Source organism: Coffea arabica, chromosome 7c, assembly GCF_036785885.1.
Source record: "Coffea arabica cultivar ET-39 chromosome 7c, Coffea Arabica ET-39 HiFi, whole genome shotgun sequence".
Taxonomy (NCBI): Eukaryota; Viridiplantae; Streptophyta; class Magnoliopsida; order Gentianales; family Rubiaceae; genus Coffea; species Coffea arabica.
The window spans coordinates 30,854,543-30,868,927 of NC_092322.1; the positions used below are offsets into that span (position 1 = coordinate 30,854,543).

At 34.3% G+C, this 14,385-nt stretch overlaps 1 protein-coding gene across 1 annotated transcript; it reads right to left on the bottom strand.

The window, feature by feature from the left end:
* Window positions 1–2,543: 2,543 nt before the first annotated feature.
* LOC140010757 (T-complex protein 1 subunit eta-like) lies at window positions 2,544–6,393 on the bottom strand. The gene is made up of 4 exons (XM_072058145.1): window positions 5,761–6,393; window positions 5,316–5,451; window positions 4,822–4,938; window positions 2,544–2,790 (listed from the first exon to the last, which is right to left on the bottom strand). The coding sequence occupies exons 1-3, from the start codon at window positions 5,844–5,846 to the stop codon at window positions 4,912–4,914; spliced, it is 249 nt and encodes an 82-aa protein (XP_071914246.1). The 5' UTR covers window positions 5,847–6,393; the 3' UTR covers window positions 2,544–2,790; window positions 4,822–4,911.
* Between the last annotated feature and the right edge of the window lie 7,992 nt (window positions 6,394–14,385).

The window sequence follows — 14,385 nt, forward strand, 5'->3', positions numbered from 1 at the left end:
TCAAATCTTCAAGAAAAATATGAGAACAAGTTTTTGGAAACAAAATCCATCAATTCATGGCTGGGAAAATAAAGAAATAGTCATACACTTCCATTTCCCAATTGGAGTTGGAAAACATCAAAACCAACTTCCGTTTTGCATCGTATTGGCCGAATACATCTAGGATTGGGGCAAATAAAGTTTGCAAACATCAAATCTGGAAGAAAAGGGGTTGAACTACCAATTTAAACCTTCCAAATTTCTAGATTATTTTTAAGCTACCAAATCAGTCTATGACCTCAAAATTTCCAGGTTTTAGGCAATTTTTCTTGTCCTCCTTAGTACTCGATTGTGTTTGAGTTATTTCCTTTTCTTTGTGTCATTTTTTTAGTAGATTTTAGAGTCTTTTGAGTCATCTAATCAACTCACAAAAGTCTAATTAGTTGTCAAGTGAAATTCTAGGTTCTAAGGTGTCCTAAATTACACTACAAGTGTCTTTTGTTGCTCCAACTTTAAAAACACGTGCCATCTAGCTTTTATTCCTTGTCTACTTGAATATTTTTAGTCCTAAATCCATCATCATTTATTCTTAAAATCTTGCTGCACTTGCATGAACCATTGGTGGGTTGATTGTTCACTTGGGATAGTTTAATTTACTCAAGGTGAGTAACCAAGAACTTAGAGAAATAGTGGTGAGATTAATAAGAGGTTTTTTTAATTTGAGTGATTCATTAGGGTGAGTGTATACATGTAAGGGAGTGAAGTGAGGAATATCTCTTTATATACTAACCTTTCGAGCTTAAGAGGAGTTTGGTAGTCAATTGGTTTGCATTTCTTATCTTTTTATTTATCTATTATCTTGTGATCCTTAAATTGCATATCTGTTCTACTTTTCTAAAGTGATATTGCTCCTTTATTGATTGATTCATTGTATAATCACTTAGAAAAGAGGGTAAATTTTGTATTAAGCAAAAAGTGCCCATAACCTGATTAGTTTTTTAATCAACCCAATTCACCCCCCTCTTAGGTAGTTTTCGGGCCTAACAGTTTCATGAGTGAGTTGAACTTAGATTTTATACTCACTCCTATTGAATCATCAATGTTCTTCTCAGCCAATAAATGAGGGATTGCATGCTTAATTCTATCTTCCAAAGCTGGTCATCATTCATTCATTTCATTCACTTTGGCATTGGCTTGTTTGGGCAAATCTTCTAGTTCGAATTCCACTACTTAGAGGCCTACATTCACATGCCTATGTATCTATCAGTTACACACACGACATGCTACATGGTTTGCTTTCATAACAGTGCTTCTTGAGTTGCTACATCCCGCCAATCCATCAATTTGAGAACAAATCTTCTCAAGAGATGGGGAATGATATGAAAAGGCACAATTTATGCTCTGTTTTGTGTAAAACAAGAGCAAATTGGGATGTACGAGTTAGGACCAAAGGTGGAATCACATGGAGATGGGTTTTGAGTGGAAAATCAAGTTGATAAACCTAAGGAAAAATGGCCTAGAGAGGATCCGCTCGCGGATCTGTTCCCTTTTGCATGTAGCATTTTGTTTCTTGGTCCAATTTCTGCCTCAAATCCGCAGATGAATTCGGCCTTGAATCTGAGCACAGTTTCTGTTCCAATTAATTTTTAGGATTTTTCTTATTTTCATATAATTTGTCAGGTTTTTGCTTAATTCCTTAATTATTAGTTATTAGGAATAATTGGCAAGATAAATTAGCTATTGTGCCATTAGATTAGTAGCTTAAGGAAATAAATGACGTAATCCATGCCCAATTTAGATTTGGACTAGTCTTAGGGTTTTGGCTATAAATAGTCAAACTTTTACATTGTAAGGGGAGCGATTTATTTAGAAAATTGAGAGTTTATACTTTAGCTTCTTGCAAGATATTCTTGAGTACGTTAGAGGGTTCTAAGTGTTCATTCAACTTTATCAATCAAGTAATGCACTTGATTGTAATGTCTTTCACCCATTTTCTTTGTTCTTGAGCTGTCCAAGTTCGAATTAGATTTTTGCTGCCAAACTATATACCTAACTTCTAGATACTGTGCCATGTTGCACTACAAGAAAATTGATTTTTAGTGACAAGCCATTTTCGTCACAAAAAAAGAAAAAGTCGTCACTGATAAGTTTTACTGACAACTTTCTAGTCGTCACAGAGTCATCACTGAAGGCCCGTTAGTAAAAGTATACAGTGACAACCTTAAAAGTCGTCAGTGAATGATACTATTTTGCGACAACTCGTGTCGTCGGTAATTGTTATAATTTTAGTGATGACATAGTATCTTGTCAATAATGTACAAAGGAATGTCGTCACTAAAACTAATCCATAGTGTCAAGTAGTATAAACTAATTACTGACAACTTCTGTTGTCACTAAATAGTTTTCAATTCCATAACAATAGGTGGTTGTCAATGGAGAAATTTAATTCAATGACAATGCTTTGCCACCATGAAATATGATTTTCCTGCTAAATTATATATTAAAAATGAAAAAAAGACAATGCTTTACAATTAAAAAATGAAGGCATTCATTACATTATGAAATGCTAAAATACCATTTTAAGCATTCGAATATCATAATCAAGTTCAATAACACCATACAAATAGTTTGATAAGTGGTATTTGGCCTAAATTTCACATATAAGTCAAGACAGTTTTACAAAACAAATCCAAATCCCCAAAAAAATGTGTTGTCAAAGCATTTCTTGAGCATAAGATTTTCTCTATAGTTCTTGAGTCAATTAACAACTCTTGCTGCTGATCTTCCAAAAGTCTATAATGAGCAACATATCTGCAGTGAAGTACTTCAATTATTAGTGGGTGATAAGAAAAACTTGATACAAGAAAGAGAACTTAAGAATTTGCAAGAAAATAAGCTAAATCATTTCTTTTAAGTATCATCTAGATAGTGACTAAATAAGAGCAAAGTAAGAGATATAGCACTTAGAACTTCCGACAAACAACTAGGTATAGATATAAAAATGTGATTGTACTAATCCAACCGTATAAATTCATTAACTTCCTAAAGTTTTGCAAACTTTTTCCACGTAAATATCAAAGAGAACAAACCCAACATTGCTGACCATAGCACCCTCTCAAACATCAAAATTGATGGAAGCTTCAGTGCTAGCAACAAGATAGCAACCAAAAACAATATGATTCTAATCAAAGGTTAACCTTCAGAACTGCTTTTCAATTTATCTAGTAATTCAAAGGCCAAACCTAAAACTGCTACTAAGGTTTAGCCAAATATGAAATTTTGATTCATACAAAGTCATAAACATTTCTTTGTCTTTGCGATTGATACAAAGTTATAAACATTTCTCTGTCTCTGCCAAGGATGGCTTAGCATAGTACTGTTACCACTTGTTGTTTATTGATCCTCAATAATTATTAGTAATTCTTTGGAACTGACCAATACATCTGATTTTTACCAAGATGTTTTAAAGTATTGGAAATTAAGGGGAAAAAATAAACAAATGGATTTTACTACTGTTCGCTCAATAAAGATAACCTTATCATCTCCGACCTAATCTTGGATTGCTTATATGACTTTTGCATCATTATGAATGTTGATCAACTCTTGCAAAATATTTGAAGCTATCTAATTCCAGAACAACAAATCACAAACGAACCATTATTAATAGAAAAGAGACAGAATTGACAGACTTGCACCAAAGTAAATGAAAGTTTAAAGTTAAAAATATTGGTTATTTTAGATTCACTGATTTGAAGGCTAGTTTTCAAAGCATTGCGTTAGATTAGTAGCCTGCTCAATCTAACATGCACATTAATCAAGAAGAAAGTCAATTGATAGGAATATCTAAGTAACTTTTCTTTGAGACACGTATTTAATATTGAATCTCGAAAAAAAATTCTGTTGGCTAACATACTTGACAAAACATAGAACTTTGGATTATACTGAAGAGACATGATAACAAGTATGTAATTCTCACACTCATTTTTGGATACTTAAAAGTAACTTAGACAAAATATGAAAACAAAGTTTCTCATTCAAACTCAAAATGAAAATCAGCCCAAATTCTTCTTCCTCATTATTCACACCTTGGATAAGACAACCAAATAAAACATTTTAAGTGCCATCTTCACAGATTCATGGTATTTAAACAACCTATCTCAGCAAGTTACAGGACAAAAAACATTACAAAATCTTACTGAACAAACTTATGACCAAAATTCGTGCTGTAAATGGATATTTTATTTCAAAGAATGTAGGAGCCACTTTTTAATCAGTCATCTAAATTATTCAAATGTTCTTGTTCTGTCTCAGCTTTAGGAAGCTCTCTCTAGCAGTTTCACACACACACATTGATAGAGCAATGTAGCTAAAAAAAAAGATATTTAAAAAAAATGAAAAACAGATTTTGATAGAGAAAGTATCGGGTAGTTAACCACAACTACTAGGGGCATTCAATCTTTCTACCTCGATAAACCAAAAAATTTGGTATACTAGTTGCTAGGTCTAGGTTTAAGATTCATACATTAATCATAGCCTTCAAAGTAACACTACTGCTAGCTTTTAGTCTGTTACTCCACCCACATTCTGCCTCCCCATTTCTTTAGCTTCTCAACTAACCGTTAGCCAATCTTGGCATAGCAACATAGCAATAGGATTGGCAACAACCAACCCTTTCCCCTGCAACTTTTTTGCGGGATCAAGACATACAACAGATGGATTTAAAACCTACAATTTTTTGAATTTTCTAAATAAGAATAAAGTAATAAATATAGCATATTTCACTAGTTCTGAAAATAAATGAAGAGCGTAAATTATGTCCAAAACAGAACAACAGAATTGTACCTCATCAATAACATTATTCACTGTGGTCTGTATAGTTCCACCAGTTGCAGTAGCCACCCGATGCAGATCCTCCTCAATAACACGACCAGCTTAGAATACATCCCGCTCTGCAAAATACTGATGAAAGCCAACAGGATCAATAGAGCTCATAATGATACCAAACATAAGTTGTTCTGCAAAATGCAGAAAACAGTCCTATGCATAAACAAAACTGAAGTAGAGCTTGAGATAAAATATAATCAATAAAGTATAGCCCTACATCTCACGCTGCGCAGGGAAGAAATGCCATATTTCAAATCTAATTAATAAATTTAATTTTCTATAGATGTTCAATAAGTTCAATAGGAAATTTAAAATTCTATATATAAAGCAAACCCCAATTTAAAACAGCAGCAACTTTGCACATGGGGACAAGCCCATGTAGCACTAAAGAAAGCCAGAAATTTGTTTGCCCACATGAAAATTTAATCATTAAACAATTAAGCAAGCATTACCTGTGTTGCTAGGTCACCAATAGCCAGCCGAGATAAAATGATTTTAGCCCCACTTTTCACACATTTATCTAACTTGTCATAAATGATATTCCATTCTGCATCAACGATTGACTGATACTGCGATGGATCTGAAAGCCTGTCAACAACATTTGCTGAGTAACATATGCATTTTTAACACGAAATATGAAAATAATTGCTTCTGTGGATAAAAGTGCAGAAAATATCCTATCTTATTTCTGCATTCTCTTTCTCTGATTTCAGTTCCAATTCTATATTCAGCAAAAGTATCTTGGGATTTACAAATTTCTTTGGTTGCTGTTCAAAACCAGCATATGAGAATGTTTTCTTAAAGGCAACGCCATTCACAAGAAAAGAATCCCTCAACGGCAATAGGAAGGCTAGCTGCCACGGCAAAACACAAATTCTTGGGCTTCGAAGCCAGTACCTTCTCTTCGACTGTATTGTACTCCGCCAGTGACACACATCCCTTTGGGTACAAAACGTGCTCGTGAATGTCTCTGAATACTTCATCCCCTACCTTGAATTCCTTCACAAAAAAAATTGCAAAAAAAAAAAAATTAGGGCAAAGTTTGCAAATTTTTACAGAAAGAGATGATTAAATCCATGGCTCAAACTAGCCACCAAAAAATTTTGCAAAAAAATACTTGGGGAAAAAATTTAGGCAAATTAATTGGGGAAAAATTAGGGAAACAAGATGAGGCACTGCTGTCGGTGAAGATGAGGCACTGCTGGTCTAGGGGATTGCCCTCCTTGTCCTAAATTTTGGCCTTGACATTATTGATGGTGCCAGAAGACTCCACCTCAAGGGTGATGGTTTTCCGTATCAAGGTTTTCATGAATATCTGCATCTTTGATGACGGCGGCTGCTGCCTGCTGCCTGCCTGCCTGCCTCCGTTGCTTCTAGGTTTTGGAAAATGAATAAATGGGGTTGAGAATAAAGGAGTTGATTGAAGGATTGAGAGTCTGAAGAGTACTGAAGACATCTGGATGTGGGGAGTAAGAGTGGTTCTATGGTACCCGCGCCACTTTTTTTCATTTTTAGTTTGAACAAATTTCTGGTACTACTCAATCAAGACAATCCAAATGAATTTTTAGCTTCAAATTTTATTTAAATTTACTAATGTATTTCTAATCACTACTTCTTAACATATTTATCAAAAAATTATAGTGGATGAAAAATTTTTGCTAAATTCAAAGAACTGGTAAATATACTCTTTCTCAAGTTGTAATAGTTTATATAGTTGTTCTAACTAGAAACTTTCATTAATTTTTTTCAGTTAAAAACCTGTTGAGTAACTATGACTAGTTTAATAAATCATCAAATTTTAAAAAATTAAATTAATATTGAGGCTCACAATTAAATAAAGTCATAGTTAATAAATCATCAAATTTTAAAAAAATTAAATTAATATTGAGACTCACAATTAAATAAATGCATTAGAGATGTTCAAGTTAGTGATGATACTTATGTTGTCACTAACTATGCTATAGTTTTAATGACAAAAATTGGTCGCCAGTAACCATAAATAGTGACAACAATGAAAAGTTGTCAAAGAAAGCGGTAGAATTACTAACAACATTTATCAAGTCGTCACTATTGCAAAACTTGCGCCTTCCAAGTCCCATGGCGCCAAGTAGTTTTGTGATGACAATTAAAGGTTGTCACTGAAAACTCAGTTGCTTTGAGTTAATTGTGACAACCTTCAAAGTCGTGACTAAACAACCTCATTCTGTGACGACTTTTTGTCGTCACAAAGAAATGTTGTCACTAATGACCTTTTTTCTTGTAGTGAAAGTAACAAACAATTGTATAACGCTAATAAGTTCCGTCATCTTTTATATTTCCAGGCTTAACTTGAGCAAGGAATGTTTTAGATTTCAATGTGTTATAAATCATTTCTAGCGCAAGCTCCTCATTTTGCATAATAATAAGAAAACAAATTTCATAAAATATATATAGCAACAATGGAATCTATGAAATAAAGTGTTTATTTTAGATTACATTTTCTGTTGCCATCTATATTTCTGTGCGGTAGCATGAATGTGTTTGGCCAACACATACCTTATTATAATAGTCCATCGCCTGAACTGCAGTCATTTCGAGTAACAGCTTAGCTAATTCACCAAAGATGAATGTTGTCATCACATTGGTATCATTGGTAAGATCAACATCAAAGAGGCACCTGGTTTGACAAAAAAATATAGTGGCAAACTTTAAGACAAGCCTCCATAATGCGAATATAAGGTTGGCAAGTAAAAGTGCAGAACTTGCCTTGACACAATAGCTTGTTTTTCATCACAATGATTGCATGTATAAGTGCGACCATAGTTCATTGATTTTTGGCGATGACACTTAATGCAAGCCATATACCAATACTTTTGAAAAATGTTGTGACAACCCCACCTCTCCCTACGGTGAACCTAAGGGTTTGGCGGATCGCCTATCCAGTTTTCACTATGACTCACTCACTTACATTCTTGAAATAGTCTTTCATGCCTCTAGATTAACATAAAAAGTTCCATTCATCCAATAATTCCAACTTAATTTACAACCTAAGAGTGAAACATAGGGTTTCATTACCAAATCTCCAAAATACATTTCATCTACAAAAGTACAAGTACATGAAGATTATGCACACTATTTCATGCTTACTTGCTCCGGCTTCCACTCCTATAAGGAAAACAAAATTAAAGAATGAGTTAAATGTGAGGACTCGAATTTTCTTATTTTTATTTTATTTTTATGGTTTAATTAATTATTTACTCACCCGTTTTTTCTGAATAATTTATTTCAATCATTTTAAACTTACTTAGACGGAATAATGTCTCAATTATATTTTAACATGTCTCGTTAATAAAATTAATTTTTCTAGGGCCCGTTTAGCGAGAAATAAGGAGTACACATTTTTCGAGACTATGTTCGATCCGAGAGTACATTAGTCTTGGAGAATTAAGAATGATCAATAGTAGATTAAGAAAAATTAATTGAGAGATTATATGCGAGTAAGTTAAAATTAAGCTTATACTGTACGCGCGTCGAAAGTTTTCCGAAAGACCTGCTGGTACAAATTAATTGGAGATTTTAGGAATTAATACTAGACTCATGTGAGGACTCATATTTTTATTTCTAAAATAGTTATTTTTATGATTATTTATCCTAGTATTAGTTAGTATATCATTGTTACAAGAATTTCTTTGAAATTGCGCTTTATCACGCACGAGTCAGAAGTTCGCATTTTCACGCGCGCGACTAATTGATGGACTTTAGAAATTCATTTTAGACTACTAAGAGTGAATAATTATAGTGTTAAAGGAATTAGATTTGAAGATTTAGTGCACAAGTGGAACAAACCTGAGAGAAAACGGGCACGAAACGCGGGCGTACGTGCACTATTAAGAATTGACTTTGGTAAAGCTTTTGGGCCACAATTCTCGCAAGCTTCTAAGACAAGATTCAAAGTACAAAACACTCTTTCTTCCTCTTAGTATCAGCCGACCGGCAACCCCAAGGAAGAAGAGAAGCAAAGCTCTCTTCAATTGTTTCCAATCTTGCTTCCAAATCTTCCACAAATCTTCACACAAGACCTAAGCTACTTGGAGATTCACCTTGGCTTGGAGGAGGGGGTCTTCTAGCTGAGTTTCTTGGAGCTTTTGGTGACCAAAATTTCTGATTTTTCATCAAGAATTAGGAGGTAATCATTCAGTCCCTTAATCTTAGTTCTAGTTGGTTAAATTTGGCCTTGGAGCTTGTAGCTTCATGTGGGTGTTGTTACTTGGTTGTAAATGATTGGAGTGGTTCTACAAAATCCCACAATGGATATATTGGACTGATATGGTGATTATAAGTGTGGTTTGTGTTAATTAAGTGGTAAAGAAGGTGAGATTAGTTGGAAAATTGAAAGGAAAGTTGAGGAAAATTTCGGTTGGTTGATGACCAATTCTGCCCTGTTTTTGCCGAAGCTTTGATTCGAAATTTTGGTGATCAAATGACCTTGAATCTGATGTAGATATGTTGTATAGGATGTGTGGAAGGTTTCCACCAAAAATCACTTGATTTGGTTGAAAAAAAAATTGAGTTTTGGCAAGAACAATTCTGGAAAATCGCATAGCAGGGGTCCTCTGGCAGTAATTTTTGAACGAACATATCTCTCTGTACGGAGGTCAGAATTGAGTACCGTTAGTGGGATTCGAAACTAGACATCCATAATTTTCTACGGTGTAAAATGCACCCACTGATTCAAATTGAGTGAGGCGTAGTAGTTTACCAAAGTTACCTGTTCTGTTCTACTGTGCTTCGAGCTAGCTATGAACTGATTTTCAAAATAATTTCTTCTGATGAAATGTAGCCTTTTGAATCTAGTTTCAAACTCCACCAACAATTCTCAATTTCAAGCTGTAGTGAGTGAGATATGGTCTAAGTTTCAAACTGCACCAAAGCCAAAAATCTGGAAAACCCTTCTGTCTTGCTAGCCGACTGGTCTAGTTTGATTTGGGACATGTTGTTTTGAAAATTCTGATGTCAATCTACCAATTATATATTAGATTTTACTTAGACCTTTGTTTCACAAATGAACCAGATTTGAGTTGATTTCATTGGGCAAAATGTTTGAAAAAGAAAAAGAAAGCAAGAAGACAAATTTGCTTTGAAACATTTTACGAAATTCAGTCGTTTTGTTAACTGCCTTCCCAAGTAAGTTTTCAAATGAAATTTGATAGAGGAGTAGTCCTCATATGAAAGTTGAAGTGTACCAATTTTGGTGTCATTCTAAGACTGTTTTGATATACAAATAAGATCCCAAAATTATCTTTTAAATCTGGAAAAATGGACTGAGCGGTCCTCGTTTTTAACCAACTTTGAGCTGCTATATCTTGGCGCTCAAAACTCTAATTCTAGTTCTATTTGTTGTGTTTAAAACTTTGATTGAAACTCTAATAGTGTTACAAATTTCAGAGGCTAGTTCATTTTTTGTGAATTTTTCCGAATTTCCAAAGTTTGCCGAAAACTAAGACTGAAACTGTCTTGGAGATACAAGTCAGCCACTTTAAACTGAAATTTGAATGTTTTTCGTTTAGAATCTTAGAAAATTTCTTCTAGGAAATTTTAGTACTTCGAACAAAGATTCCAACGGTCTAAAGTTTTCCATTTTTTGACATGCCAAACTCCAGATTCGATTTTCCAAATATTGTCGTGCAAAGCTGAAATTTGCTGATTACTTAGAAAATGCAATTTCGGGAACTTGACTTCTTTTCTCGATATCGATTGAATGTTTTGAACTCGATTTCATGGAAGATGCTAGTCTCTCTTCAAACTTTAAAACTTCACTCTTGAACCTCAAGTTGAGAGAATTAAAGCTTTCTTTTAAGACTTTGATTTAGTCTAAATGAGTGTGCATCCTTTCTTGGTAAATGCATGATTGTGAGTGAAGTTAATTATTATTTGCTCAGGCGCTCAAGTGGACCTTCAAGAGGAACTCGAAGTGGACGCCTAAACACTTGTTTGAGCACTTACTCACTTGTTTTGAATTGGTGAGTGTTCCATATAGGAGTACGTGACTTGAATAGTTTTATGGCATGTTTACTCCATGGTCATTATGTGTTTAGCTATTAAGTACTACTGACAATTGCTCTTATGAACTTTTCCACTATTTTAAGGCGAGTGTGTACTTCATCTCACTCGACCTGCTAAAATGACAAATTTCTACCGTTCAACCGATTTACTTGATTACTTGCGCATGCTGTAACCTCTAAGCTGAACTGAATCTTGCCCTTGGTTACTAACCTGCTCGAGCCAGGACTGGACTCGGTCGGGTAGGTTGGAACCCTAGGCCACCATTTCAGTATATTCGAGTATTACCACTGGAGGGATAAGGTGATGGCAAGACAAACCGAGGGGATCTGAAGTTATAAAGTGAAGTTGACCGAAATGGTTCCACTGAAACACTGTATCCTTCAATATGTGTTTATTTCTGTATCATGATAACTGTTTTATTGTAAATGTGCCAATGTGAAATCTTAAACTGTATATGTATTATGCTTAACTTACATGATTTATTAGAACTGCTAGAGTGTCTTGGAATCTCACTGGGCTGTTTAGCTCATTCCACGTTTTTGTTTTTCTTAACAGGGTTTGAGACCAAGGGTGCTCGTGTATAGTAATAGATTGTTTTCTTTTAAAGACCTTAAGTTGTATTATAACAGATGGTTGTAGTACATATTCTTTTGGATTGTATTAAGTTTGAAAGCTAACTAATTGTAAATATGAAATATTTTGGAGTACTTTAATTATATAGTGAAAATATTTGAAGTATTTCAAGCTTTTGAATTATAGATTGTAGTGAGTCCCGGCGAGAGTTGGGTAGGCGTTCCGTAGATACCCTAGGATTCGCCCTAGGGAGAAGTGGGGGCGTCACATTAAAAGCCCAATGAGATTCCCAAACAAGCAGTCAAGTAGGTAAAGCACGGAAATATTACATTTAACACTTTATACACTTTGCACAATAATAAGCAGTCATTCAATAAACAAACATTCAATCATTGGAAGGATACGTGCTCACTTGGAGCCATTCATTCAGTCATTCAGTCATCGTCCATTTCCCTTATTCCTCCAACATTTGAAAACATTTAAAAGTGAAACTCCTTCGGTGTTCATTTCATTCGTTCATTCAATCATTCATTTCAATCATTGTATTGCATTCACCGGCCAGTACTCCACTCGACTTCGTGGTTATACTCGAGTATACTTAACACTGTTCCAGGGTCACCAGCCGCCAGCCGCCCGACCAAGTCCGCTTCTAGCTCGAGTCGACTGGCAACAAAGAGCAAGGACTCAATTCAGCCAAAGGCTTACATTCATGTACAAGTAACATTCAATCATTTGATCATTAAAAATTCACATTCACTTAGGTCGAGTGCGATAAAGTACACACTCGTCCATTGCAAATCCATTGAACAATCATTGAAAAGCATTTAACATTCAAGCAAACATTCATAACATTCCACATAGTCATTGGAAGTACAACATGCGAGAAACACTCACCAATCAATCGCAATCTTTCACTTCAACCCTGGTTCGTCCTCTTGAATTCTCTCAAGTCCTGTGGTCATATACTATATTAAAAGACTAGCAATACAAAGCCAAATTACATGAAGAAATTGAGGTTTGAAAACTTCTTTTAGAAATGCATCACTTTACAAGTTTTATGCCCATATAACTTATCAAAAATATAATATTTTCTTATTCAAATCAAGGAGAAAACCTCATGTGCATACTAAATCAATGTTTCAAGAGTCATTTGGAGCACCAGAGCATCAATTATAATCAAACGTTTACGGAAATTAGAACAAGACTTTCAAAGTGCAAAGTTGGAAATTGTCCGACCTAAAATGATTTAAAGAAACTCATTTCCTTTCATTTAAACCCCTTGTCTTGGCTCAAAACTAACACACATGCAAAGAAATAGATTGTAGCAAGTGTTTTGAGTAAAATCATATACAAGGGAAAAACAAATATACCCTAAATTCACACCTTAACCCTCATTTGACCAACAAGGAGAAAATCCAGCAATATTTCTCCATATCTCTTCAAGTTAATCATCCAACTCAAATCTTAGTTTCATAGTAAATGAATCTCAATCAAGGCCACAAAACTATCAACTTTGAACATATATAACAAGCTCCAAATCACTTACACCAAAGCGGAAATTTTTTTATCTCAAAGCTGGAATTTTAAATCAAAGCTGGAAATATTCATATCAAAACTAAAATTGCATACCAAAACTTGAACATCTCCTAATAAAGCTGAAATTGGCATTCCAAGGGTGTAAATTAACATAGCAAAGCTGGAAATTAACTACTAGAGCTGGAAAAATCATATAACAAAGCTAGAAGTGTATATCCACGCTAGATATCTTCATATCAAACTCACAAGTCCATATCAAAGCTGGAAACTCTCAACTCAAGGCTGGAAAATATCAATCAAAGTTGGAAATTAATCCTAAAACTGGAAATTCGAATATAGGAGCTAGATAACCTCGTACCAAAGCTAAAATTTCATATCCAACCTCATATCAAAGCTAAACCATTCATATCAAGGCTGACCAATACATTCCAAAGCTGAAAATTGCAACCTACTAAGCAAAACTATAAGATATTCCATAAAACTTCTATATTCAAGTCATTTATCCAATAAAATGCAAGATAAGAAAGAGAAGAAAGTTGGTTAGCTTCATACCTTCAAACCCTTATAGGAAAATGCAAAACAAAGGTTGCCTATCCAAAATCACTCCACCTCAAGCTTCCTTGTCACCTTGTTGCACTTTTCTATGGATTGATTTAGGATTTTTGGTTGATTTCTCTCCAAAGCAAGCAAGAATCAAGATGAAAAATTGAAGGCTTTCCTCTCTTTTTTTCTCTCTCTATTTCGGCCAAGGAAGAAGGAGAATGAAGGGATTTTTGCTAAAAATTACAAGATAAAGAGTAGAGAAGTCTTTGGTCAAAGTTGGCTTGATGACCAACTCTTGTCATCCACCCATTTTCCCCTTCTTTCTTTCCTTTTTTTTTTTTTTCTTTTCCTCTCTCTTTTCTTCCTCTAAATTAGGCCAAAACCCTAGAAATACAAGGGAGAAATAATAAAAAGGAAAGTAAGGAAATTAATAAAGGAAAGGTCTTGATCAAATGGTGTCTTCAACTGGTGACAAGCGGCGCGAGTTGGTTCAAGCTTATCTCTTTGTTTTCCCTTGTTTTGTAACTTATTTTCACTAATTCACTCATAACACTTCCAATCACATACTCCCTTTAGTACCACACTTGTTCTCGTTCACCAAATATAATACACACATCTCACTCGTCGGTCAAACTACCTTAATGTACTACGTAACTTAGCATGCACTAAAATATAACAAGGAGAATGATACAAATCTTGACTCAACCAATAAAATCACCATGAAATTAAGGCAAGCAAAGTAAAATAAAAGAAAATATAAATTAAAATTTTCAAAAATAAGAGAAAATATAAAATAATTTTTCGGATCCACACAAATATGTTGGAAGG

Bases quoted from the DNA above. Each gene is read 5' to 3' on its own strand.
- LOC140010757 (XM_072058145.1), bottom strand. From the start codon at position 5,846: ATGAAGTATTCAGAGACATTCACGAGCACGTTTTGTACCCAAAGGGAT. The intron at 5,452-5,760 runs GTACTGGCTTCG...TGTTGTTGACAG, and splicing joins ACAATACAGTCGAAGAGAAG to GCTTTCAGATCCATCGCAGT. The intron at 4,939-5,315 runs GTAATGCTTGCT...GGCTTTCATCAG, and splicing joins TTGGTGACCTAGCAACACAG to TATTTTGCAGAGCGGGATGT.